General features: G+C 42.8%; 1 protein-coding gene across 2 annotated transcripts in view; it reads left to right on the plus strand.

Moving 5' to 3' along the window:
- The window catches only part of NHEJ1 (non-homologous end joining factor 1), an 81,969-nt gene that overhangs the window by 562 nt on the left and 56,662 nt on the right, over positions 1-24,745 (plus strand). The window contains exons 2-5 of one of the 2 annotated variants that reach the window (XM_068544427.1): positions 2,431-2,711; positions 3,151-3,363; positions 10,948-11,086; positions 11,666-11,724. In XM_068544427.1, coding sequence (XP_068400528.1) covers positions 2,535-2,711; positions 3,151-3,363; positions 10,948-11,086; positions 11,666-11,724 — 588 coding nt within the window. In that variant the 5' untranslated portion in view covers positions 2,431-2,534. The remainder of the gene's footprint in view (positions 1-2,430; positions 2,712-3,150; positions 3,364-10,947; positions 11,087-11,665; positions 11,725-24,745) is intronic. The other variant, XM_068544426.1, reaches the window with a different exon arrangement.

Below are 24,745 nucleotides of genomic sequence, written 5' to 3' on the forward strand. Positions count from 1 at the left end.
TTTTGCTGCCCTCTGCAGGGTGGCGGAGGAGCTGCGCCGAGGGAGGGGCTCACGGCCAAGGGGCGGGACTGGGTGCCGACCCGCTTTAGGCCACCCCACTCCTCTGTTGGCCCTCGGCGCTTCCCCTCCCTCATTAAAAATAATAAACGGGTGACTCTGGTTAACGTGAGGGTTAAAGGCATTCTTGAAGGAAACAAGAGAAAGGTGAGATATAGAGGCCTCAAAACAGGACACGCGTGGTGGGAGCAGCAAACCCAGGTCTGATGCTGAATTTCTCAGACCTTTTTAGGGGGCTTGTTGATCCCAGATCCCACGTTTTAAACTCCTCCCCTGCCCGCAAAAACAAAACATACTGTGTGAGGGTCCTGAGCTTCCAGGCTTTCCGAAGTGACAGGCTCGGATAGTCAACCCAGTTTTGGTGACTCTTAGAGCGCACGCTGGGGAGTGCCTGTAAGGGAGAGAAGGGCTTGGCGACTTGGACTTGCTGTTTGTGACCGACTTGCTGTTTCTGACCTTGGGCAATGTGGAACTCTGGTCCCGTGAGGACTAGCTTAATCATTCCAAGATTTTCTCTTCCCAGTAGGAACAGCAGGTGGGAATGTGACTGAAATACCATCCTCTGAACACAACAAGGTTTTGAGGCTGCTGCAGATAAAAATCGCAATGTATATAGTTCTATTTCACCTGTCTAGTGACTGTACAAATTATGTTACAAGGCCGCGCTTCAAAAACTAGGTTATGGTTGGAAGAATAATGGCTTAGGTAGAGATGAAAATGACTGGAAGAACAGCACTGTGTTAACCACGTTAATGAAATCCAAGGATTTTCATTGTTTTCTTTGTATTCTAAGATCTGCGCCACCCCCCCCAACTTCACTTTGTGTTTATAAACTGAAATTACATCACTTTTTTTTTTTTTGGCTGCGCCACATCGCACACAGAATCCCTGACCAGGGATTGAACCCGTGCCCCCTGCAGTGGAGGCATGGAGTCTTTACTGCCAGGGAGGTCCACACTTTTCTTTTTTTTTTTTTTAACCCTCAGGAAAAATGATCAAACTGCCTGTAAAGTAGCCATAGTTACTGAACATCTACTAGATTAAGGCTACAAATTTAGTTGTTGAAGTAGAAAGGTTGGTTTCCAGGATGTGCAGCAGGGCATGATATCATTGATGGCAGTGCCTTGGATGTGGATGTGGATGATGAGTGAAGTGGAGTTAATTCATGGTCTCTACCTCTGTGCTGTGTTGTGCCTTGTATTGACTTCTTAGTCATTTAGGGTCTTCTTGAAATGGGGTTGGGGCTTTTCTCCTTGCTTCTGGACACAGAGTTATTAGCTCTTTATTTGTGTCTCATTGATCCCTTTGAGGATTTGACCAGAGCTGTGGACCTCTTCCCTCCAAATGGGTATATGCAGGTATGCACAAATTTTGCATATAATTCCAGAGGGTTTACATGCATAGACTCTAGATTAAGAATCCCTGTCTTAGAGAATGTATATATATTTAGGGAAAAAATATATTTAGGGGGCATATAAATGTGTGTGTATATATATATATATATATATACAGACACACACATACATATATTCATTTAGGAAATATATGTATATGTTTAGGGAATACATATATATATATATACCCACACACACATATTTAAAATTCTGAGAGCTTCCAGAGGTTTTTTTTTAGATTTTATTTATTTATTTATTTATTTATGGCTATGTTGGGTCTTCGTTGCTGCATGCTGGCTTTCTCTAGTTGCGGCGAGCGGGGGCTACTCTTCCCTGCGGTGCACTGGCTTCTCATTGCGGTGGCTTCTCTTGTTGCGGAGCACGGGCTCTAGGCACAAGGGCTTCAGTAGTTGTGGCTCGCGGGCTCTAGAGCGCAGGCTCCATAGTTGTGGCGCACGGGCTTAGTTGCTCCGCGGCATGTGGGATCTTCATGGACAAGGGCTCGAACCTGTGTCCCCTGCATTGGCAGGTGGATTCTTAACCACTGCGCCACCAGGGAAGCCCAGAGTTTTGTTTTTAGATAATGATCAAATAATTTGAATTTTCTGCACATGACACTTATGACTTATGATGTTTTGTAAAACAAGAACTATTTCTTCTCTTCTAGAAGTTCTGGGAAAGGATAGCATTGACATATTTATTAGGAATGTGATAAAGATGCAACAAGAATGGTTTAGGTTTCAATATTGTTATATTATTAGAAAGCAGAAATACTAGTACCAATATGGTAAGGCTTAACCGCTATAGAAGAAGGAGATATTTTATGTTTTCTAGGAATTTAATACGGGAAAAAAACCACTCAAAATTCTAAATAGATTTTTAGTGGCAAGAGGTGGTAAGGTTGGTGCTCAGCTCGTTATATACTGGGAGGGTGAAGGAGAGGGGGTTGAATGTAAATCAATGCCTTCTGTTTTCTCAGGGAGGATTTTCACAAGATGTATTTGATAGAGAACTCTCTGAGTGGTGTACCCCCAGGCCTACAGCACCCTGGGGGCACTTTGCTAAATTAAGACTCTCCTGCAGATGGAGGAACTGGAGCAAGGCCTGCTGATGCAGCCGTGGGCATGGCTACAGCTTGCCGAGAACTCCCTCTTGGCCAAGGCTTATATCACCAAGCAGGGCTATGCCTTGCTGGTTTCAGATCTTCAACAGGTGTGGCATGAACAGGTGGACACTAGTGTGGTCAGCCAGCGAGCCAAGGTAAGTGTGAAGAGAAGTACTGCTATGGGTGGCAGTGGACATAATTTCTTTCCTAGTGAAGGTCAGGGGGCATTAACGTCACCCAGCTTATTCACCTATAGGTAGCCAAGGAAGGTCAAATTAGGTTGCTACAATTCCCATTAATGTTCTGCACTTCTACCTCTAGCCCTAGAATCTTTCCATATGGGTGTGTGTGTGTGTGTGTGTGTGTGTGTGTGTTTCTGTAGTGCATTCAGTGGAAGGCAGAATTGTGAAGTAGGCCAGTTGATCTCTCTTCTTTTTGTTTTCTTCTTTCCTGTTCTGATGTTTTTATTTTCCCTTCCCTTCCTCTTCTGCCCACTGTCTTCATGTTAACCAGAGCTTTCCTTTGCTGTTACTTACCAGGGAGTCAGTTTCCTTTTAGCCCTCTCACCCTGTACAACGCTTGCTCTCTTTTTAGGAGCTGAACAAGCGCCTGACTGCTCCTCCTGCGGCTTTTCTTTGTCATTTGGATGATCTGCTTCGCCCATTGTTGAAGGACACTGCTTGCCCTGGCAAAGCTACATTCTCCTGTGATCGTGTGGCAGAGGCGCTGGTACTCCGGGTGCGGAGTGAGCTCTCTGGTCTCCCATTCTACTGGAATTTCCACTGCATCCTAGCTAGCCCTTCGCTGGTAAGTGCAATTCAAATACGGGGTAGGGAAAGGGGTGCCAGCTGCTTCCCCTTCTCAAAGCTTCTCAAATGAAGCTTTAGGTGTTTTTTGTTTTTTTTTTTTTGGTAAACCCCATTTGAAATTCATCTCCAATCAGAAAACTTTCCTTGACTAGAAAGAAGGCAAAAAGGTTTCTTGACTGGTACATTCTTTCCTTTCAAAAGGAGCATAGTTTGGGCCTACATGCTTTACCGGGTATCTTTATTCGTTACTTGATTTATTCAACATTTATTAAGCATCTACTATGGGCTAATTGTTGGGTGTCCAGATCTAAAACAATATAGCCTATTCCTGGAGTTCATAATCTAATGAGAAGGCAGACAGACAGGAAACAGGATAAATTATGGTATATACTTTGATTGAGATAAGCCCAGGATGATTGAGGCTCTGAAAAACCTTTTTGAAGAGAGAGTTTCTGAGCTGAGTTTTTTTTTTTTTTTTTTTTATAAGTGTAAAGTTCTTTTTTTTTTTTTTTTAATTTATTTATTTATGGCTGCGTTGGGTCTTCGTTTCTGTGCGAGGGCTTTCTCTAGTTGTGGCAAGCGGGGGCCTCTCACTATCGCGGCCTCTCTTGTTGCGGAGCACAGGCTCCAGATGCGCAGGCTCAGTAATTGTGGCTCACGGGCCCAGTTGCTCTGCGGCATGTGGAATCTTCCCAGACCAGGGCTCGAACCCGTGTCCCCTGCATTGGCAGGCAGATTCTCAACCACTGCGCCACCAGGGAAGCCCTGAGCTGAGTTTTGAAGATGAGTAGGAAATAACTGGGAGAAAATAAAAAGATCATTCTAGGCATGAATGCATTCTGAGAGGTATGGAGATGTATAAGTGTGGGGCAAGTGGGGGAACTTCATGACTACAGGGAGCCGTGAGAAATGAGGTAGACAGTGGCCAGATCTTGAAGGATTCTAATGAGTTCGGATTTTACCCCAAAGGTGACAGGGATTCACTGAAAAACTTTAAGCAGGGGTTTAACACGATCCAATTTGTAATTTATCCAGATCACTCTGGTAGTAGGGTAGGCTATATACCGGTGTTGAGTACCTTTCTGAACATTATCTTGTCATTTAATCCTCACAACTGTCCTGTCCTGCAAGATAAGTATTATTGCCATTTTTCAGAGTAGCAAGCTGAGACTGAAGGTAATTTGTCCAAAGTCATCCAGTTTATAAATGAATGAGCTGGAATTTGACTCCCAGGTAGGTCTGATTCAAGACCCCATTTTCACGGACTCAGAAGATAATGTCCTCTGCTCACTTGTAGCTTTCTAGGCCCCAAGAGCTTTTATTAGCAGTTAGTTAGTTGAGAGTGAAGAACTAGTTGGCAGGAATTACTTCTGCTTGTCCTTCTACCCTTTTATATAAACAGAGCTTGTTTTAGCATTAGATGACAGGGTCTTCTGTGGGGGTCCTAATGTTGTAGGTTTATCAGCAGAGGGATCTGAAGACAAGTGGGCATCATTTCCTGTCTCCCTTCTTTAGTTTCCCAGAGGTAGTATGATGCTTTGGCAACAGTAGGGTGATGGAACAAAGTGCTTTTCAACAAACTGTTCCCTGTTTTTGATCTAGTATTTTTGACCCAAGCTAGTCTTGAGTGTTTGGAGAACTACTGCTCATTAACCTCTGAATTTTTAAGGCCCATAAACAGTGCTTAGCAAATAATAATCACTCAATTTTGTTGATTTTAATTGAACTTCTTTTGAAAATTTCCACCTTGCTTTAAGTAGAATTTATCATCTTGTTCAAAACCCCGTAACTTTTTCTAAGTAACACCAGGAGGCACTGTTCCCTCAATAATGCTTGTTCTGGCACCAAAACATTTGGGCAGCCTTGGGGAAGCCCTAGCAATAGCTACTCTCATTTTATATCACACAGCTCTGGAAATTCAGAAGAGTGAGATTGGGGAGGCAGTTCCTGTTGGAAGCTGATGGGCTCTAATAGTTTTTTCTTTCAAAAGAATACAGTAAAGGGCTTCCCTGGTGGCGCAGTGGTTGAGAACCTGCCTGCCAACACAGGGGACACGGGTTCGAGCCCTGGTCTGGGAAGATCCCACATGCCACGGAGCAACTAGGCCCGTGAGCCACAACTACTGAGCCTGCGTGTCTGGAGCCTGTGCTCCGCAACAAGAGAGGCCGCAACAGTGAGAGGCTTGCGCACCGCGTTGAAGAGTGGCCCCCACTTGCCGCAACTAGAGAGAAAGCCCTCGCACAGAAACAAAGACCCAACACAGCCAAAAATAAATAAAAAAAAAAAAAAAAAAAAAAAGAATACAGTAAAGAACGCTTGTATAATGATATAATTGAAAGTAATGGGTGAAGAAAACCTAGCTATCCTAGGCAAATTCCTCTAATTGGGGAGCTGCAATTTAAAAAGAGACAACAGGGGCTTCCCTGGTGGCGCAGTGGTTAAGAATCCGCCTGCCAATGCAGGGGACACAGGTTCAAGCCCTGGTCCGGGAAGATCCCACATGCCGCAGAACAACTAAGCCCGTGCGCCACAACTACTGAGCCTGTGTGCCACAACTAGTGAAGCCCACATGCCTAGATCCTGTGCTCCACAACAAGAGAAGCCACCACAATGAGAAGCCCGCGGACTGCAATGAAGAGTAGCCCCCGCTCGTCACGGCTAGAGAAAGCCCGCATGCAGCAATGAAGACCCAATGCAGCCAAAAAAATAAATAAATAAAATAAATTATAAATAAATAAAAAGAGGCAACAGTGTTTAGAGTGGAATGAATCTTGGTTGGCCATGGGGAGAACAATTTATTAATAATTATGCTTCAAGGTATATTATTAAACGAAGAAGAATGCCATCCCAGGGAAATCCCTGTACCTGAGGAAGCTTTATAGGGAAAAAGTTAGAGCCAGTGGACACCGGTGAGGATGTAGGCGGATACTATTTCAGGCTTGTGTGTGTGTCTGTGAGGTCACACAGTCATAATTTTTGTTTGTTACTCATTCTTGTCATAGTTTTTATTTAATTCTTTTTGAATGAGTAACTCATGCAAAAGGCAAACACTTCAAATAGCATTTAAGGGTATGTAGGGAAGAAATAGGTCTTCTTTCTACTCCCTTTCCAGTCCCTCATTTTCCTTCTCTGAAGCAACTACTGCTGTCAGCTTCTTGTGAATTCTCAAGGAAAGCCACATATATATGTGTGTGTGTATGTATGTATGTACATATACACATATATATCAGTATATATATATATGTATATATGAATATACTCATATAGTCAAATACATATCTCGATATATGTATTTTCACAAATGGCAGCACTCTGTTCGCAGTGTTCAGTACCTTGCTTTTTTCACTTAGTTTTAGAACGTAGAAATCATTCACAGCAATACATTTAGAAGACCTGCCGTAATATTTTTTAATGGCAACATAGCATTTTGATGAATGAGTATATCAATGTGTATTTAACTGCTCTGCTGCTAGTAGACACTTAAATTGTTTCCATTCTTTTGTTTTTATATGTAGTGAATATCCTGTATTTACTTTTTCTATGTGTAAATGTGTGAGTAAATTCCTAGAAGTGGAATAGCTGAATCAAGGAGTATTTGCATCTTTGATCTCGCTAACGTAATGTTGTATTGTCTTCCAGAGAGACTGTGCAGCTTAACTCCTCCTAGTCATATCTGAGAGTAGGAGAGTACCTGTTTCCCCACACTCCCTACCACATTCACATTAATAATGTAATACTTTTTATGTCTCTGCAGGATATTATGGAATATACAAAGCTTTCTAACACTGAGCCCATTTCCACTTCTGGCCAACTTCTCTTCATCACCCCCTCCTCCTTCCCACTGTCTATTCTTCCTAGTATCTAATGTAATTCTTTTTTGTTGTTGTTATTGTTATCTTTGTTTTCTAATGTAATTCTTTATATTCCATATTTTGAGTTTCAAATTTGTCACCTCTTTGGCCAGATTATGATTCCCAGGAGTCATATCTGAAGGTTTTTTTGGTGGTAGAAGGAGCACAGGCAGACCTGAATTTGTAACTCAGCTCCATCACTTTGACTACTTGTATTACCTTGGATAAGTTACTGAATTTTTATGAGACTCAGTTTCTTCATCTGTAAAATGGCGATACCAATCCTGACCTTACCACAGAGATGTGAGGATTAAATAAGAGAACATATGTAATATTACTTAACCTTAGTATTATAGTGGGCCTGTGAGAGCAAATAGTCCAACTCCATAATTTGTCTTTTTAAAAAAAGACAAGGGGCTTCCCTGGGGGCTCAGTGGTTAAAAATCTGCCTGCCAAAGCAGGGGACATGCGATCGAGCCCTGGTCCGGGAAGATCCCACATGCCTCAGAGCAGCTAAGCCCGTGCGCCACAACTACCGAGCCTGTGCTCTAGAGCCCGCGAGCCACAACTACTGAAGCCCGCGCGCCTAGAGCCCGTGCTCCGCAACAAGAGAAGCCGTCGCAATGAGAAGCCCACGCACCGCAACAAAGAGTAGCCCCTGCTCACCGCAACTAGAAAAAGCCCGCGTGCAGCAACGAAGACCCAATGCAGCCAAAAATAAATAAATAAATAAAATAAATTTATTTTAAAAATAAATAAATAAAATAAAAATAAAAAAGACAAGGACCATGAGAGTACTTGGGGTTAAGCCATTTTCACATCTAGGTGCTATGAGAGCCAGGACTAGAATCTTGGTCTCCTAATTCCCAGTCTACTATTCTTTTCATTATATCCAAACATGATTCGTTTCATCTTCGGATTGATAACTGTCATCCTGCTCTTCTGCCTATGACATATGAACATTTCTATGGGAAATCTGAAGATGCTGGGGAAAATTATAAATAGCTTTTCCTCTGGAGAAGATTGGCGACTCCTGTTCTATATCCACCACACTTCCTGACTTCCTTAACTGTTGTGATCTCTTTGAGGGCAGAAGCCTCACAGGGTCAGAGCGTGTATTCAGCACCCAGTAGGTATTTGTTGAATTGATTTATTGAACTGCATCTTTTCGTATGTTGCTGTCTGTAAATGAAAGGGAGGGAGTGTCCCAGCCTCCTAAAGCATTTCAAGATTTTTCTTTGTAGTATCTGTGGATTTGCTTTGAAATATGTTGCTTCAGCCACAATGTTTTATTCTAATTAATTGATCTAAGTTAGGATTCAACTAACTTTGAAATGAGTTATACCCCAATGAGTCAGAGTGGTGTAACCCAATCCTATGAAATTATTTGAGAAGTTGAAATATTTAAGGATAAAAAGCTTTTAAAAAATGCTATATAGGGCTTCCCTGGTGGCGCAGTGGTTAGGAATCCGCCTGCCAATGCAGGGGACACGGGTTCGTGCCCCAGTCTGGGAAGATCCCACATGCCGCGGAGCGGCTAGGCCCGTGAGCCACAACTACTGAGCGTGCGCGTCTGGAGCCTGTGCTCTGCAACGGGAGAGGCCGCGACAGTGAGAGGCCCGCGCACCGCGATGAAGAGTGGCCCCCACTCGCCACAACTAGAGAAAGCCCTCTCACAGAAACGAAGACCCAACACAGCCATAAATAAATTAATTAATTAAAAAAAAATGCTATATTGATAGCATTGCTATATTGATAGGACATTGGAGTCCTATCAATAATTTCAATAATAACTACATTTAATTAGGCATGGCATTGATTAAAAACTGTTTCTCATCATGTTTCATGCTGTTATATTTACCACTACTCAAAGGAATTGCTGTGAAAGTAGCCCCCAGAGAAAGGTTGGTTATTAACTCTAGGAATTTCTGTTATTTGAGTGCTGCCAGCAAATGGATGGTGATGCTGCTTGGTTAGCAGTGGCAATTATTTTCAATTCAACTCACCAAATATTGGCTTGCTTTCATACAAGTATTCACCTATTTTTCCTCCTGATCTCCCTTGAGAAGGACCAAACTTAAAACAATTCCTAGGAAAGAGAGTTGAGTCTAGAGCAGATACATTTTCCAAAAGCAGAGCTTCTGCCACATTCTGAACAGTACTTCCTGGAGGTTTAAGTTTATACTAAGGACTGAGCTGGGAGACAGTTCTAGGTTGGGATGTGCTCTGTGACAGAAAGAAGTGACGGGTGTCTATAGCTGGACCTGATTGCCGGCCTTCCACTCTGCACTGTTACCCGGCGTTTCTTGGGTCCTGGTGCTGGTGCAAAAGCTGCTGCCACTAAACCCTAACCTCCCGCAACCCTAACACACACCCAGTGTCTTCTCCTCGACTCTGTCTTTAGAGAAAAAGAATCATTTCCTGTTAGTTTGAGCCACAATACACCTGAAGTCTTTAGTAATAAGTTTTACTAGAAAATTAATGGAAATGAAAACATACAAGTCTGAAGAGTCCAGACTTCTGATCCTGATCCTGATCCAGCTTGCACATCTTATGGGCCACTTTAGTACCTTTTCCTCACTTCAAGCCTCTGTGGGGTTTCTTGTCTAAAAGCTATCCTTTTTAGGTCTAGGGTACGGGTTGGCATACTATGGCCAACAGGCCAAACCTGGCTTGCTGCTTATTTTTGTAAAGTTATACTGGCACCCAGCCACCCTCATTTATTCCATGTTGTCTATGACTGCTTTCTTGCTACAACAGCGGAGTTGAATATTGTGACAGGGACTGTATGGGCCACAGGGCTGAAAATGTTGACTCTCTGGCCCTTACAGAAAAAGTTTGCTGACCTCTGATCTAGGGCGTTTCTTCTCACTGCCTCCTTTAGTTCATCTCCTTGCGGGAAGGGAAAGGAACTTTCATAATACCCCCCAGCCACAAATTATCGATTTTAGCTAATTTTTTTGACGGCTAATGGACACCTTGTATAGGTGAATGGAATGGTTATTCTATATAGCTATGCATTATCATATGAGAGCATCACTCTAGCTGCACTGCAGTGTAGCCATGCTTACATCCTTCTTACCTCTGGTTAAGAGCAAGCTGTGTGGAGGGGTGGTTTATTCCTTCCTAGGCTGGTCTCTTGGTGACTGGCTTGTTTCTATTACAACAATGACCTTAGACTTTGCTGCATTTGTGGGAACAGATGGAAACTCTGGCCTCATTCTGGGCTATCGTCAGCCCTGAAATGGTTCATAATTGGTGTCTGGGTCTGATTTGACTTTCACAGTTCTCTACTTTCTGTTGATATTGGTCTTCTATTACACTCCAGCTAGCATACTCTGTTTTAGTTGCACCTACTTTCTTGGAGGTTACTTGGATCTTCTGCTTTCATCTCTCAGTTTTTGCTGAGAGTTGAGTCCACACTTAACCTCTTATCACCTGTATCACATCCTTCTCTTTAAATCACAACTCTAGGTTATCTATTCATACATGTTCTCCTTTATTCTTCCCATCCTTTTATCTGTGCCACAAAGAAAATCCTTGAACCTCTTTCATATACTTATTTAATTATTATATTTGTGTTTACATTCATGTAAATGGGTTGCTTGACTATGAAAATACAAGTTCCTGTGAAAACATTTGTTTTTCAGTATTTTTTCCTGGTACCTTATACACTGTTAGGGAGTACTTTATGTTTATCTGTTGGCTAATTGGTATCTCTTCCATGGAAGGTCTCCCAACATTTGATTCGTCCTCTGATGGGCATGAGTCTGGCATTGCAGTGCCAGGTGAGGGACCTAGCAACATTGCTTCGTATGAAGGATCTAGAGATCCAGGACTACCAGGAGAGTGGGGCTACGCTGAGCCGAGGTGAGAGGACGTTCTTTGAGGAGTTGGGTCGGGAGTGGTACAGACAGTCGAAGAGCCTTAGCAAAGGGGGAGACTCATTTGCATTAGGGAGGTGCTTTCCCGAGGGTGGGTGCTGGGTGCTGACCAGGACTGGAGATTAGATGACACTTCTTTTGCCTCAAGTACCTGGCTGGGGCCCAAGTATCCAATAGAAGCTGTAACTGGGTCCAGACATGCCCTAGGCAATGGCAAGGAAAGACTCTGGGAAGGGCCAACAGCTATATAAAATTGCCTGAGGGAAAAATGACTTGGGACTTTAGGAAGCTGCATAGCTCCAACTTCAGAATAAAAATTCAATTTCACCTGTCTTTGTGGTGGGAAAACCTTCTAGAGCACATGCCGCCACTGAACCTGTCATTTATTGCTAATCACCCTTTCCTCCTCCTGTTTGTCCTCTTCTCCCACTGGACTAGGTGTCTCTGGGTGTTGCATCTTTATCCTTTTTCCCAAGAAGTCCTGGGCTCTGTTCCCTTTCCATCTCACAGGTAAGAAACTCATTCTAAGACTCATATTTCTTTTCTGCCTCCCTTCTTGTTACAGATCGGTTGAAGACAGAGCCATTTGAAGAGAATTCCTTCTTGGAACAATTTATGGTAGAGGTAGAGTATTTGTTATTTCCTTTCTCCTTGTGCAGCTTTGCTTTACTTCCTCTTTCCAGGTGCCTGAGTGGTGACTTGCGTTTTGGGTGTTAGGTTTGCTTGCATCGTTGGAGAGCCCTTTCTGTGGAAAAGTTACCTATAGAAAGTCTGATAAAGCTTAAGATATACCTGGGGATGATGGGGAGAAGTAGGGGAAAAGATGTAAAAGGCAAAAGTGAGCTGATTAACATTTGTAAAACATCTCTGCTAAAGTACCTAGGGATTTTGTTTGGAATTCTCTTGGAAACCTTGGTTGACCAGTTGCTAAATTTTTGCTTGCTGAGATCTGATCCCAGGTCTGGATTGTGGAGCGGGGGGCTAGTCATTATTACTTGTCCGGGCCCCTTCGACATCCCGCAGTAGAGGAAGGTGAAAAGCACAGGGCTACCATTTGGGGACTGTCTTGTGGGCACAGTAGGCTATGGAAAATCACAGTGTTTATACAAGGGGACTGGCAAAGGAATGAATGGGGAGTAGATAATTGTGGCCTGTCAGAAGCTCCTGCCTAGGTTTCCCTTCTAAGGATTGAACTTGGCCAAAAGAAACATCTATTAAATGCCAAGCAGGGGTAATATTAATAATAGTGACCTTTGATAATACCAGTCAATATTGATCTTTTTCTCTAACTCTTCTGAGACTTGTTGGTTGTACAGTTAGTACCCTAGTATTATTGCACTATTTTCTAATTATACATGTTACCCAGGTTGGTACTTTATTGTGTAAGTAAATAATGCTGTTGTAATATTGTGTTATGTATAGATTATTTATATTTCTGTCTTGTCTTCTAGGCTAATTTGTAAGCTTGTTGTGGACAGGGACTGGGACTCCTACTTCTTTTGAACCTGAAATTAGTGCTTTTCACAGGGCTGAGCAAAAAGCAGGTGATTTGGAACCTTCTGTTCTGCCTTTGTCCGTTGACTGAGCAGTAGCCTCATGATGCTTGAGGTCTTAACAGTGAGAACAAAACATGTGAGTTGAGCGCTCAGTCCATCTACTGAAGCAGTTGTAATTCTGGAGCAGAAGGAAAGCATGTGTTGCTAAGTCCTGAAGCAGAATAGGTTTCAGGTCTTCATGGGGAAAGAGAGATCATTAAACCTAAACTTGTGACAGAGAGAGATTTCCTAGGCCATTTTTCTCTCAGATAGCTTCCCCCATTTTTCTCTCAGATAGGTTTGGGTATTAAGGAGGTTAATGTAGGCTGGGATGGCATACTAGTTCCCTACCTCAGCCCCTTAGTCAAACAATGAGAGGCTTATTCTTAGCTCAGCAGGGAGGTCCCTTCCTGATCTAGTGCCTGCATACGTATCCAGCTGGGTTTCTCAACATTTTTCTCTGTGTATTTTATGCTTCAGCCATGCAGAATGGCTTTGAATTACCAAAAATGCTGTTTTCTCTAGCCTTTGTGTCTTTGCACACATTGTTCCTTTATCTAGAATGCCCAGTGCCCTGGTCTTATCTACCTTGTAAACTTCTATTAATCTTTCAAGTGTCAGCTTCAGCTTCTTTGGGAGACCTTTCCGGACTGTCCTTGTAAAGATAATCCTTCTTTCCTGCTACTATAGTGCCTTGGTTCATGCCTCTATTTTACTAGTTATAACTTTGTCATGATGCTGTTTGTATGTCTGCAAGACTATGTCTTTTTCTACTGATCTATGGACTCTTTGAGGGCAAGGACCACGTTGAATGTGTTTCTATGTTCCCAGCACCAAACATAGTGCTTAGAAGTAATAGGTTCTCAACGAGTTTGTGGGTGAATATGTTGATAAACCTACACTGGAGGGATTTTATGAAAATTGTGGTGGTGTGGGCTGTGGATATAGTGTTGCTTGTTAGACCCATACTTGGGATCTTCAGTTATTCTCCTGATTTATTTTGCGGCTTTGGATAAATCACTTCTCTCAGAGCCTCTATTTTCTCATTTGTAGAATTGAAGTCTCATTTCTTTCATGCTGTTGGGGTGGAGGAACACTGCAGAACTGAATGAGAAAGCATACGGAATACAGGTGCTAGCCCAGGAAGGGGATTGGTGTTTGGAACCAACTACTTCAAGAACTCTGGTCCTCTAGGTTCTGGGTGGATCACATCCAAACTGCATAGACTTGTAGAATTTTATTATATCTGGAAAGGATCTGGACGATAGATAGTTGTAGCTTTCCATTTCATAGATTAAGAAATTGGGCCTCAGAGAGGTTAAGTGACTCGCCTAAGGTCATATGGTGGTAGCTGTATGTTTAGGACCATCCACACTTCTTGACTCATAGTGTAGGATTATCCCTATTCTGTTTTGCTACTTTTACTGGTCGTACACACAAATAAGAGGAGAGTCAAGGGCTAGGATAATGTAGAATTCTTGTGACCTCTGGGATCACTGACCTGTCCTCGGAATGTCCTGCAGAACTGCTAGAACTGAAAGGTTTCCTACCGGGACTGCAGCATTTCTTATGGCCAGTGCATCTTTTCAGTTACTCTGCTTGCCTGGGGTCCTACAAACAGGACACAGAAGGGTCACGGGGTCACCCAAGACTGAGCTGAAAGGATGTGCCATCAAAATAAGCAACATAGGAAGATAAACAAACCAGGGACAGAGAGCTCGGGATGAAGGTGCAGGGGGGCCAGGGCTGATGTCAGAGGGCCATGCGGTCAGTGTCTGGGGTCTGTTTTTCCTACTTCTCGTTAGGACTATTGCTAGGCAAGAGGCCATTTAGATAGGGCACAGGAGGCAGTAGGATGGGAGGTTTCTAGGATACTAAGGCCAGGAAGAATATTTAAGGATCGGACAGGGGTTACTTCTCCACGTTTAGTCTTTTTGTTTTTCCTCTCCCCTTAGGAGCCTGATTTTCATTTCCAGGGAGCCCAAGGGGGCCAATCGATGGTGGCCTAACTAGAGGGGGATTCCTGGCAGTGCCCATTCAAGTCAGGGCTGGCCCTGTTCTCACAGAAGGCAACATCCCCATGTAGAGCATTTCCTAGGACTAGGGGCTAGGAATAGAAGACCAGTCAAGGAATTGGGGGCTATTACTACATGCCAGTATGAACAGTGTTAAAGAGGAAGTTTAGGATGAGCGGGCTGGCATGGCCCACGCTCAGCAGGGTCCACTGGAGGGAGTTCCTTCCCCTGGCCGCGTCCATGCCTCCCTCTCTTCATCTGGTTGCCATCAGGCTGTACGGCTGCTGGCGTGCTCTTTATTTATTTATCCCAGTGTAATGGGGTGAGGAGGGAGCTGGCCTAAGGCTGGCATTCCGAGGCCATGCCACGAGCCACAGGCGGTTTGCATGGGTGTGTGAGTCACTGGGGCTGCATGCTGCTCAAACCAGACGCGGCTGGGCTCAGGGACAGCAGGCAGCCCAAAATAGAGCCCCGCCCTCTGCAGCTGGCAACCCCTGGCTGGGAATCAGCCCTGGACACCGAAACCTGGGCAGTTGCGTGAAGTTGGCTTCCTCGGGGAGGGAGGCCTTAGCAGAGATAGAGATTTTTGCAGTTCTCTCCTTTATCTTCAGAGGAGAATATTCAGCATAGCAGTCACTCCTGTTACTGCTTTCTGAATGCCTTGTAAGACTTTAAGAATCTGTTCCGTGTAATATCTTAACCAATTTCTATTATATAGTTATAGTTCTACAACTATAGTTAACATTGATTTGACTCAGCATCCTAAATGTAGCCATGGCCTTTGTGTCCTGTCTAGCTTTAGTTAGTATTTTCATCCCCTGTCTGGTTGCAGCCTGATTCTAGAGCAGAGACTTCAAGCTATGAAGATATTCATTGCTGTTCTTATGAAGCTAGAGCTTATATCAAAGACACCTGGGGAAGATGCAGAGTTCTTTAACCTGAAAATTGCTATCCTGTTAAGTTCACAGGCAGCTTCTACTTGGTTTGCTTGGCTGACTCTCCATCCTTTCCCTACCCTCAAATGTTAGTGTTACCCAGGATTGGGTCCTCCATCCTCCCGCCCTTCACTCTCTTTCTCTCTGGGTGATCTCATCCAGAACCCAGTTCCAGCTATCAGTAGTACACCCCTGAGTACCAGTTTTATATCTCCACTATGTTTCAGGCCCATATTTCTTTCTGCATATTTGACATTCCCACCTGGATGTCCCAAATGCAATACCCTACACGTGTCCAAAATTAATCATCTACTCCCCCCAAACCCAGTTCTCTTCTATATTCCTTATCTTGGGGAATTGTACCATTATCCATTCAGTTTTCTAAGCTAGAAACTTGGGAGTTATCCCCTCTTCTCTTTGCCCTTACTTCCAGAGCCTAACTTATTAACCCTTTTTTGAATCTGCTCTTCTTCTCTATTCCGGCTTCCATTGCCTTAGATTAGCCATTCCCCACCTCATTGCTGGTTTGACTATGCCACAGCCTCCTAACTTGTCTACCAGTCAATACTTATTTTCCTCCAGTTGAACTTGCAGTTATGTCAGAGTGATCTCTTTAAAACAGGAACATGATGATGTCACTCTCTTGCTTAAAGTCCTTAAGTGGTTCACAACAGCCTGCAGGGTAAAGTTCAAACTCCTTGCACGCCACACAAGATGGTTCATGATTTGGTCCTGCTGACCTCTTCAGCCTGACCTTCTGTCACTCCCCAGTAGCACCCCACCCTTTCATCATGTTCAAGTATTGACAGCTTCCTGCCCGTACGTCTCGTGATCCATTTGCCTGGTATTCTCTTGTCCTCATGGCAAACTCCTGTTCAATTTTCCCAACTCTGCACTGGTGTCATCCCTTTTGTGAGTCTTCCATGACAGTTTTTCCTTTTCTCAGTCTGCTCTCCTTCCTCCAGGGATAAGTACACTACCCTGCTATCCCCACAGCCCCCTGTACTTATCACTGCTGTAGAATTTGACATCAGGGAGGATGTGGAAATGAAAAGAAGGGTAGGGAGACAGAAGCCAATCAAGTTGGCTAATCGTTTCCCATTTAGGTTTTTCCTTTATAGTGCTTGTCAGTTCCTTCTCCTCAATATACTTTCTTAACATGGCTTCCACAGAACAATACTCTCCTGTTTCTCCCTGTCTCATTGGTTGTTCCTTCTCAGAATCTTTTGCAGGTTCTTCTCCCTTACCTCCTAATGTTGGAGTGCCTTAGGACTCAGTCCGTGATGCTCTGATCTTTTTTCACTCGTTTAGTGATCTCATCTAGTCCCATGGCTTTAAATATCATCTTGTTGATGAATCCCAAGTTTAATCTTCATTCTAGACCTTGCCCCTAACTTCAGACTGCCTCCTCAACATTTTTACGTAGAAGTCTAATGGCATCTCAAATTCAACATGTCCAAAACTGAACTCCTAGTCCTAACCCCCAAATTTGCTTTTCTAAAAACCCCCTCCCATGTTGATGGAAACTTCATCCATTTACTTGCTAGGGCCAAAAACCTTGGAGTCATCCTTGACTTCTGTCCTTTCACATCCTACATCCAGTTTATCAGCCTCTTGGCTCTACCTTCAAAGTACACCTGTAATTTCACCTCTGCTGCTACCACTCTTGGCTGAGCCACCATCTCTCTTAACCGCATTTTTGCATTAACCTCTTTATTAGTATCCCTGTTGCTACTTCTCCTCCCTTCTGGGCCCATTACCAACAAAGTGATCTTTTAAAAACACAAATCACATCGTGATACTCTCCCGCTCAAAGCTGGCTTCACATTTCATTTATAGAGTAAAACCCAAAGACCTTATGATGGCCTACAAAATCCTACATGATCTGGATCTTATTACCTTTCTGACCTCATCTCCTCCCTCTCCCCCCACTCCCACTCCACTGCAGCCACACTGGCCTCTTGCTGGCTTTCTAATACTCTAAGCATCACCTCCTTTAGGCCTTTACACTGCCTATTCCCTCTGCCTGGAATGCTCTTTCTTCAGATATTTGTATGGCCAAATCCCTCCCTTCTTTTCTGTCTGTATTAGTTATCTATTGCTGTATAACAGATTACTCCAAAACTTAGTGGCTTAAAACAATAAACATTTATTATCTCACATGGTTTTGAAGGTCGGGAATCTAGAAGCGGCTAGCTGGATGATTCTGGCTCAGAGTTTCCCTTGAAACCGCAAGTCAGGATCTCGGCTGGAAAGGCAGTCATCATAAGGGGCTGGAGAATTCACTTCCAAGCTCTCTCATGTGACTGTTGGCAGGAGGTGCCATTTCATTGCTACATGGCCTCTCCATAAGGCCGCTCACATGACACGGCCCTGGCTTCCTCCAGAGCCAATAATCCGAGAGGCTGAGAGACCAAGACCAAGACCAAGATGGGAGCTGCAGTCTCTTTATAACTTAATCTCAGAAGTGACACCTTATCACCGTCTTGTTATATTCTCTTCATTAGAAGTGAGTCACTAAGTCCAGGCCACGCTCCAGGAAAGGGTAATTAAGCTCCACCTCTTCAGGGGAGGCATGTCAAGAAATGTGCTGGCATATCTACATGGACTACAATCATGTCTTTGTTCAGATGTCACCTTCTCAGTAGGTTTACCCTAATTATCCTATTTAAGATTGTAAGCCACATCCCTGCCCCTCTGCACCTGGCACTCCCACTTCACTTTACCATGCTCTGCTTTTTAATTTTTCGCCATAGCACTTATCTTCCATATTACCATCAAATTTACTTATTTTATTATGCTTATGGTTTATGGCCTGTCTTCCCCCTGCCGGAATGTATAAACTCAATGAGGACAAGGATGTGTGTTTTGCGTGCTGGTTTATCCAAAGTGCCTAGAGCAGTGCCTCCACACATAGTTGGCGCTCACGAAGTATTTGTTGATGGATGAAGGAGTCATATCTTCCCATTCTTCCTTATTTTTACTGTCTTATGAATAGGCCATGAAACCATCACCTGTTGGTAGCCTGAGACTTAGACAGCCCTGCTGTAAACAGATGAGTAGCCTAAGGAGAAGATCACTGTCAGATTGCCATTCTACTACCTGCCTTGTTTCTTTGACACTTAGTTTACTGGGAGACAGTCCCAATTTTGGGATGAAGTATAAACCTTGAATCTTTTATTACTGAGAGATCCTGGAACCTCTTTTTTTAGAGCCAGTTAAGAAATTAAATATCTCAAAAACCAAAGGAATAAGAATCTGACAAAATCCTGGAAAGAACATTAGTCATAGAGCCTAAAGTAAGTTATTAAGTTTCTTCCTTCCTCAGTCTTTCTTCTCTCTGGGCTCTACTTCCAAGGCTGGAAGGGATGCTCCTCTGCCATATATCTGTTTTTCAATATGCAGAGGAAGACATAGCATTCAGAGGATGTTTTTTCAGTTTCCTTCATGGGCATCATAAAGAAGGATAAGTCTAGATGCATGAGAACATCCTCCATGCGATTGTGTGTGTCAGTTCTCTGATCTCGAGAGACTTGCAGCTAGTTCATCCTTACAGTATTCAGTGTTGTGCATATGTATTATGAGCATAAATGGCAATATTGCCATCAAAGAGCTTGCTGCACTTAATGAATGGCTACAGGGGCCACAGTAGTGGAATGATTGGAAAAAGCTTCCTGTAAAAGGCATTACTTGAACTGGACTTTAGTATTTCTTTCAGATTTTGCTAGGGAACTATGTGGAAGGCATTTTAGGTGAGAAACACATGGGCAAAGGATGTAAAATAAGAAGAAGAGTGGGTGAGGATTAGTAGAAAATAAAGTTAGCAAGATAATAACTTGAGGCTAGGTTGTGGGGAGGCCTTAAATGCTGGCCTGGAGGATTGGTGCTTTGTTCTGAAGGTAAATGTTTTTTAGCTCTTTTCTGCCTGTAATCCATTTATTTGCCCGTTTCAGTACAGTTATTAACATCTATCATTACATGCAGTGATTTTCAAACAGGGGCACGTCTCCTAGGAGGGAGATGGGGCGCTTCCTTCTTGCAGTTAATTACTGTTATAGAGAGTGGGAAACCATTGGAAGTTTTGACTGGAGAAGTGACATATGAAAGTGATCTTTTAGGAAGATTAGGCTGTCAGTGCTTTGCCTATGTGATCTGAAGAATAGTGGTGCCATTGACAGACTGGAAAAATCATGGGTGGGGCTCAATTAAATCTAATCTTGGGCATATAAAGGAATGGTTTTCCTTATTTAAAACACAAGTCCACCAGTATTTGAGGTCTGGAATGAAAATCTCCAGGGAGGAAGGGATGGCTGCACATGTTTCTCAACCATATTTCTTCTGAATTTTGCCTTCTCTTTGGGGTTTTCTCACTGGGATTCCTGTAGTCACCACTGAGCCCTGCTACCAGGGGTCACCACTTCTCTCTTTTTGCCCCAAGAATGTATAAAGAAGCTTCTTTCTTTATTTTCCTTTTACAAAGCTCTATAAGGGCTTATACTTTCAAAAGAAAATTTATTAAAAATCTGAGGGGAAAAAACCCACCAAAAATCTGTGGGAAAACAAAAAGGAAATCAATATAGAAAATACAGATGTTTTAAAATTACTCATTTCCAAAACTTGGGCTTTCTGATTCTGAGAATCCCAGTAGTAAAGGGCTTTATCACATTTAAATTCTCTTATCCTAAAACACTCAAAACCAGGTATTACAAACTCAGATGACTACAGGGGGTAGGTATATAACAGAAACATGTATCCGGCTGGATAAAAGACAACAGAGTTTGTAGGGGCCTGTGGAAAACTAAATCCTGCATGTCTAGATACATCTAGACCCAGATTGGCTAACACAGTTTAACAGACACTGCCGCAGGGGCTGTGCACCTTATTTCATTCAAAGGAAGTTACCAACTCTTCTAAAATGAAAACTGTTTTTCTTGTTTTCTGTTTAGCTTCACCGAATCCACTGTTAGTCTCTCATTTGGTTTCAATCTCTGGTCTGAGAAATACACTTAGTTGAGAATTGAGTAGTGAGGCAGTGATAACTGATACCTTATTTCTGGCAAATATCGAGTCCTTTTAGGTCTAACCTATAAGCTTCACATACCTCTGGAACATTTTGCCACAATTCACACAGTTGAGTCTCCCTTGTCATCCCCTAGTAGAGGAAGGGTTTCATAAAAGCTCATTCATTCCAGTATGACCACTTAACGATGCCTTAGCTTATTAAAAAAAAAACAACAATGCCTTATATATAATTAGAGTTAATTTAAAAACATAAGATGAAAATCTTTTTCAATACATGTTGGATTTAAATTGATTATAGGACATACAAGTGGGAATGCTCAGGAAAGAGTTAAAAAAATAGGATTGAAGCTTAGGTTGAAAAAGGACCTCTAGAAATAGAATTGGGAATGTTCTACAAAGGAGCAGCATTTGAAGGCATGAGAATGGAAGCATCTTTTGCTGGGAACAGCATGGAGAAAAGAACAGAAGTCCAATGATTGAGATTTGGGGAACAATCATAATTGGAAGGTAGTAGGAACCAGTAAAGGAAACGTGAGATAGGAAGAGAATCTGGATAGAGGAGTAAATTAGCTAAGAAAGGGGAACTAGCAGTTATCAAGTACATACTGCGCGTGTGTTAGATACAGCAGTAGGTGCTTCAGTTAAGTTATAGCTTTTAATCCTGACAACAAACCTATGAGGTTGGTGATATTATCCTCATTTTAAAGATAAAGAAGCAGTGGCTCAAGGGCTAGGTAATTTGCTTCAGGTTACTTCAGGTCACAGAATTTGTCTCTATTCAAATCCCATGCTCTTCCCATCACCAGGGAGGGTCATCCACCGTGCCACGTGCTGGATAGAGACTAGACTGACTGCCCGAGGAAAGATCATCAGGCAGTTCGGAATCTTGGGCAATATCAGCAGATTGTAGGCAGCTAAAGAAGGGTCGATTGATAAGGCAAGGGAGGCAATAAGTGTAGAACTCTCATCGGGAATTTTCACAATGAAAAGGAAATGAGAGCTAGCTAGGAGAGCTAGAAGTGGCCCAGCAAAACTCCCCTTTAAAGAAGAGAAGACACATATGTGTTTGAAAACAAAGAAGCCACTGGAGAAGGAGAAACTTACGGTGGTGAAGGGAAAATGACAGTGTGAAAGCAAGGACCTACGGAGTGGAGCAAAGCGAGGGGATAGGCCTTCCTCTGGGATTTGTGGGTGGCATGAAGGCACAGGCGATATTTTGAAGATAGATGACTTGATTTCTGCCTATTTCCCTCTTCTTTCCCCAGGGGATGTAGCCTTTTCATCCAGGAATTTTGCAGTTCTTTCCAAGGGCATTTAATTCTCCTTACTTAAAAAGAGAATCAGATGGTTCCATGACGTTTCTGTTATGCTAGAAATAGTGAAACGGACAGAAGTCAAGGTATAAGCTATATTCTTTCCCTCTTCTGAGATCCCACTACGCTTTGTATCTTTCCTGTGTCTCTTATCACTTTGGCCTTGTATATAAGAATTTCTGTACTTATCGCCCCTGTTAGGTGATAAATTCCATCAGGGCAAAACTGTCTTGCTCATTTTGTTTCCTCTTCTGAACCTACTGCAGTGCACTGTAGTAGGAGGTACACAATAATGAGTGCTTGTAGCTCAAAGGTCTTGGCATTGGAGAAGTTTCTCACATTGGTAAATGTCTCTGGTTATAGAAAGGAAGAGAGAAAACAAAAGTATCCAACGACTTACCTTTAAGCTTTGCCTGATCTATTGACTTTATATAGCCTTATACCTGAAGTGGTCTCTTATGATGGCCTTCGCTTGTGGGTGAAACCTGTTTTGGATAATGAGCCACAGTGAAACATGAGAGGGAGTCTGAGTCCTGTAGGTTGGCAGCTCAGCTGTCCAGTGTTTAGGGAACAAGACAGCAGGATTCGTGGGCATCCTTGTTATCTCCCATAAGGGAATTGTCAAAGGGGAAATTGCCCCGGAGTCTCAGGAAGCATTTTTTTCATTCTGTGTGGGAGATCTTTGGTCTATTTGTTTTTTTATTTGGAAATTTAAACTCTGTGTGGACAGTACTTATTAAGTACCAGTGAAATATTAAACATCGTGGAGTCATACTGAGAAGTTAAAACATGGTTTCTGCCCTTGAAAGATGGACTTTTGAAGAGAGAGATTAGACCATGTTTACACATATGCAAAGAATATTCTAAATACATAAAATACATGTTGTCTGAGAGGAGGAAGAAATAGATTCATTTGGATGGGATCTGGGGTTCATACCAGGCTAGTTTGGGTAAGGTACTTCTGGAAGAGGTGAATCTTGAGCTACAAGTTTAGAGGGATTTTGTACGGTGAATAGCTGCTGAAGGAAAGACACATCTAGGGATTTTATTCATTTATACAATCTGAGAGGCTCTCCCTAAGTGTGGTGGTTTGAGGGAATCCTTCAAAAGCTCTTTGGCATCTGTTACTCTTACCCTTGAAGCCTAAGCCTAAGTTCTGATGCTGTACATTGTCTTCTTCGAATCTTTATTCCAAAGAACTCCTTCCAACTTGGTGTGAGTGAAGCTAGGAATGAAGAGGAGCTTTGAGACAAGGATGATGATACTGCTCGGTGTAAAGAAGGAATAGTCAATGAACATCTTAGCATTTAGTTTTCTGCAGTACCCGGCAGCCGGGGAAGAGCAGAGTGAAACTGCTGAATTTAGTGGGTACCTAAGGAGATGCAAGTCTCAAGCAGAATATCCCCCCCAATTTGGGGTCACCTCTGATACTGAGATAAATAAGAATTAATGTAAAGTGGATGAGATTAGCTACCTACAGAAGTAATCCACCCAACTGTTTGTAAATATATTGCTTATGAGATGAGGTTATAGATCTCAAGGGCCTAGGCTAGTACCTTAAGAAGGAAATTATGGCATCTCAGATATCTTGTTCAGAAGATTAGAGTCATAGAATTTTAAGAGCTGGAAGGGACTTTATCAATCTAAGGATATATCAAGGCTCTTTGTTCTACTTATGAGGAAATTAGGGCCTACAAAGGTGAAAGAACTCTTATGTAGAAAAACAGTGGTAGATTTTGGCACCAGGACCCAGAATTTGGCACCAGGACCCAGGGCTCTGAACTTCCAGCCCAGTGTTCTTCCATCATGTCCCATTGCCTTGCCACATGTTACACAGCTACACCTGGAACTTTCTGTGGGCAGGAGGCAAGACTGAGACCCATCTGTGAGCAGTAGGGAGACTCGTAACTATCTCGTAACTTCATTTTGAGATAAGGAAGTGGTCCATGGCTAGAGAACTCTGCCCCAAGTACCGCCTCATTTCTTACCCCATATCCCTTTCTTCCAACTCTTCGTCTTGCACACCTCTTGGCTCTTACAAGCAATTTGAGAAAAACTGTTATATAGTTAATTCATGAGGTCTGAGGAGATGTACTAACAGAGGAGCAGAGTTGTATAGAATTTAGGAAAAGAAAAGCCAAGGAGTAACAATTGATTAATTTGTCTAGCACAGTGCCAAAGCAATGCTAGAGTAGAATGAGGATGAATGGCTAGTTTTTTCCGCAGTGTATGTGAACTATCACATAAAGTCATTTGCTGTGTTTGCCTTTTTTCTGTGTTTAGCAAGTAGCACTCTCAGTGTTTATTCAGCGTCCCAGGAAAAATCAGCTGAAGATATATCAGTCACTGGAATAGTATAGCCCTCACCTTGTAAACTAATAAATTGGTACTTTAATTTCTAAATTGGTCTCTTATGATTTTAGTTAGCATCAGTTAATCCTCTAGAGTCTGATTATCCCTAAACTAACCAATGAAAACCAAGTTAAAGATGCCAACAAAGTAGAGACTCCCCTTGAGATGCTGCTTCGGCAGCCACTCAGGGTCTCTCAATCCATGTATCTATTTCCCTCCCCCAGCATTTCTTATTGAAAACTGTCAATAGTAGGGGCTCATCTGACTCCCTCTTGGAGGATCAAGGTGATTTTAAACGCATCACAGATCAGTCCTCGGAGAGTGGGTATTGGATGCTGTGCCTTTTGTTCAGTGCAGTAAATGTACACGCGGCCCCTTTCATCAAACCTAACATGTACAGTAAGAAGTCCTCCCATCAATTTTGGGGCTTTGCCCAGCAGGAGAAGCCCTTTGGTGAAGGGAGGTAGGAAGTT

Source organism: Eschrichtius robustus, chromosome 5, assembly GCF_028021215.1.
Source record: "Eschrichtius robustus isolate mEscRob2 chromosome 5, mEscRob2.pri, whole genome shotgun sequence".
Classification (NCBI taxonomy): Eukaryota; Metazoa; Chordata; class Mammalia; order Artiodactyla; family Eschrichtiidae; genus Eschrichtius; species Eschrichtius robustus.